Genomic DNA, 3,691 nt, shown 5'->3' on the forward strand with positions numbered 1-3,691 from the left:
CAAGGCATAGAACGATCCAAAGCATAATGTTAAGATGGGTAGTATGTTACCTTAACAATATTCAAGCAATTTTGTTGAACAACAAAGGAATTATGTTACTTTATGAAGCTTCGTTGAACGTTTAGTAAGGGATATGATTCGGTATACAAACCATTCATAGGAAATAAACACACAGGTTGAAGGTTTCCACTGCATTTGTTTGTTTTTGTAAGAAAATAGACATTCGTCTTCCAATTCGTATGTTAAGCATTCCTGATATTAGTGATAGGGTGCGGGAGTTGGATAATAGGGGGCGGGGGTTGGGTGGTAAGGAGCAGGTGTAGGACGGTAGGGAGCAGGTGTATGACGGTAGGGAGCAGGTGTAGGGCGGTAGGGGGCGGGGGTAGGGTGGTAGGTGGCGGGCTGGTGTGCCGGGTACTGGGCCTCCCCTTCGTAGGTGACTTCGGCGACGTAACCCTCGTCTCCGTTGACGGTGTAGGTGACCCTCTGGAGGCGTCCGTCGGGGAGGAGGACGGAGTAGCCACCGTTAGTGTTGTATCCGTCACGGTTCTCCTGGTGACCGAAGTCGTTGTTGGAGTAGTCCTTGACGGCGTAGTTGAAGTCGTACCTGGGAGGATCCTGGAAACCGAGGAATACGTGATGATATGGGCGACATATGGGCTTTCTGGAATACTTTTAGACAGAGATCAGTCCTTTATCCCCTGAGGGGGTAATACGTACGTCATAAGCGGGTGGTGGAGGCGAATATCCGTACTGGGGAACAGAGGGCGCCGCCATAACGACGACCAGGAGGGAGAAGGCGAAGGCAAACTGGAAAAGAATTGTCTTCACTACTGGAACCAAAAATATTTCGAGGGAAATTATCCTAAATGTGAGAAAATATGTGCGTGAGTCTTTCATCTCAATCTGTCAGCGCAAGAGCAAAGAACAAGTGTAAGTGCAAGAGTGTGTACGTGTGTGTGTGTGTGTGTGTGTGTGTGTGTGTGTGTGTGTGTGTGTGTGTGTGTGTGTGTGTGTGTGTGTGTGTGTGTGTGTGTGTGTGTGTGTGTGTGTGTGTGTGTGTGTGTGTGTGTGTGTGTGTGTGTGTGTGTGTGTGTGTGTGTGTACGTTATGTTTGTAAGGATGCATATATGCGTGTATATGTGCCACATTTGAATGTATAAAAGTTGATACTCTAATGCGAACTATAATGTATCAGTTATGAAAGTATATCTCAAGCTGTTTATCATATTCATTTTTAATTACATCCTATACTCTAAAACTTAGCTTTATTCAACCTTTCTGTACTGATCCAACAAGAGTGGAATACAATTTTGCATCGATCTAATACATGATTCACGTGTAGATGTCCATAACAGTACGCAAAATTTTATGTCTTAATATGCGCTTAAGAACTCAAACTTTGTAATAATAACCAAACACCTATCGTATAAAAAACAATTCACCAGACTTTGTAGTATGTTGCTCAGCACAACAAGAAATGTATATGAACAATCATACGTTATTTAAGAACTGCACAAAATATAACTGGATGGACTGGTGGGTGAAGTACCATCTACCTTGAGAAACATGTCGATGTGGTTGTTCTTCCGTAGATGACAGTGATCAAACGCAGTGGATAATGTCTGGTCATGACACTAAGAACCTATATATACGTCGCCGGGTTGGGTGTGGCGTTGTGGTTTGGGGAGGTGAGTTGGCGAGGATGAAGAGCATGGAGCCTGAAGAAGGCCGCTGGAGAAAAGGCGTTGTTGATTTAATACTCAATTACCAGCGATCGTTTCCGCCAAAAATTCCGTAAGCTTTGGTAGGGTGGGGTTATATTCTTTTTTCTTACTACATAATAATTCATATTGAGAAAAAATCAAGACTTAAATAAAGGGAGAGATACGTTGGCGCTTAGGACGACAAAGATAAAGGGAGTGGCAACAATTATGGTTGACCGTGTCGACATTACAGCAATGATAAAAGGTGAGGGAAAGAAAGTATATATGGAGGTAATATCCAGCTCAGATTTTTTTTTTTTTTTTTTTTTTTTTTTTTTTTTTTTTTTTTTTTTTTTTTTTTTTTTTTTTTTTTTTTTTTTTTTTTTTTTTTACCAGCCTCAGATTTTTTACAACTTAGATACAATGCTTCTTGCTCGGATTATGAATATTATTTTATTAGAAATTAATGAGAGAGCATACACCCGGACCGAGTATGAAGAGTTTAATTTTTTAAGTACCTAATTCGATATGTATTCTAATATTATCTATTTATTCACTTCTATGTTCATTTATTTCATTTTATCTATTTATTTATCTATATATTCTATTTATCTATATATTCATATATCCATTTATCTTATTTATTTATTTATTTATTTGTGTATTTATTTATATATATATATATATTATATATATATATATATGTATATATATATATATATATATATATATGAATATATGTATATTTATATATATATATATATATGTATATATATATATATATATATATATATATATATATATATTTCCCACTAGACAACTTTATTCAACTTTGTGGATAAAAAGAGACTACCGATATAATGAGAAATTTTTTACCCATCTTGCTTGGGGTAAGCTTGAGTAAAAAAAATGCTAAAAAAAATAGAAGAAATGGAAGAGAAGGGTAGTAAAAATAGTAAAAATGCAAACGTGACAGTATGAGAGACATTGAAGGTATAACTGAAAAGGAAGTGCAAGCTGAAGAATCTGGAAACAGTTTGAATAAATGGAGAAAATAAGGAAAAATATAGAGATATAGAAAATAGACAAAAAATAACGGAATGGTACATATAGATAGTATGAGAGATTTTGAATATCAAGAAAAAAAAATCAGCCCAGGATGATTTGTATAAGCCATTCAGTGGTACTCCACAAACTATTGTTTACAATGGCCTTCGATTTTTTTTTTTTTTCAGTGGGATTGATAACATCATATAAAAACTCAAAATAATATTAATTTGGAATTTCACAATGAATCAGGCTATTTCTTATTTATTACATCAGCAAGTAAGTGAGTTTCCATTGGAGTTCCTCCATGGCTTGATTCTTTTGTTTCAGTTGGTATAAACACCTAAAGGTAATTCTTTTATTTCTTTTGTATTTATGTTTTTTCCACTTATTATTTATTCTAATGTTGTTTTACCCACTTCTCTCCTCAGTAGACACACATTCAGTAGTCTTCATTTCAATTATTTTATCAAGTAAAACAGTCAAACAGGGATCTAATTATTCCATGAGACAACGTAACATTGACGAGTTAAACACCATATGAGGACGGAGCCTTTATTTGTACGACGTTTCGCTTATTACAGCTTTTTCAAGTACGCCGTATAAAGGTTCCATTCTGTCCTCGGTGTTGTGACAATTTTCATGAAAGTGGCAGTTGCCGACAAGACTGACGAGTTAAACACTATATGAGGACGGAGCCTTTATTTGTACGACGTTTCGCTTATTACAGCTTTTTCAAGTACGAAAAAACAACGTAACATTAGAAAATGTGGAAAGTATTATCCTTTGTCTCTTCAAGCACAGTACTTTTTTTACATAAGAACATAAGAATAAGAACATAAGAATAAAGGAGACTGCAAGAGACCATAAGGCCTACACTAGGCAGCTTCGTATCCATCACCATCTGTCATCCCCATCCTTAAAGTTGTCTAATCGTT

The 3,691-nt window shown here is 36.3% G+C and overlaps 1 protein-coding gene across 1 annotated transcript; it reads right to left on the minus strand.

The window, feature by feature from the left end:
• Positions 1 to 258: 258 nt before the first annotated feature.
• LOC143036239 (uncharacterized) lies at positions 259 to 1,571 on the minus strand. Its single transcript, XM_076203487.1, has 3 exons — positions 1,560 to 1,571; positions 721 to 906; positions 259 to 618 (listed from the first exon to the last, which is right to left on the minus strand). The coding sequence occupies exons 1-3, from the start codon at positions 1,569 to 1,571 to the stop codon at positions 259 to 261; spliced, it is 558 nt and encodes a 185-aa protein (XP_076059602.1).
• Positions 1,572 to 3,691: the final 2,120 nt, after the last annotated feature.

The sequence above is a fragment of the Oratosquilla oratoria genome, chromosome 20 (genome assembly GCF_046742065.1).
Source record: "Oratosquilla oratoria isolate Oo_2021 chromosome 20, ASM4674206v1, whole genome shotgun sequence".
NCBI classification, from domain to species: domain Eukaryota; kingdom Metazoa; phylum Arthropoda; class Malacostraca; order Stomatopoda; family Squillidae; genus Oratosquilla; species Oratosquilla oratoria.

Bases quoted from the DNA above. Each gene is read 5' to 3' on its own strand.
- LOC143036239 (XM_076203487.1), bottom strand. The intron at 619-720 runs GTACGTATTACC...CTCGGTTTCCAG, and splicing joins CTCCACCACCCGCTTATGAC to GATCCTCCCAGGTACGACTT.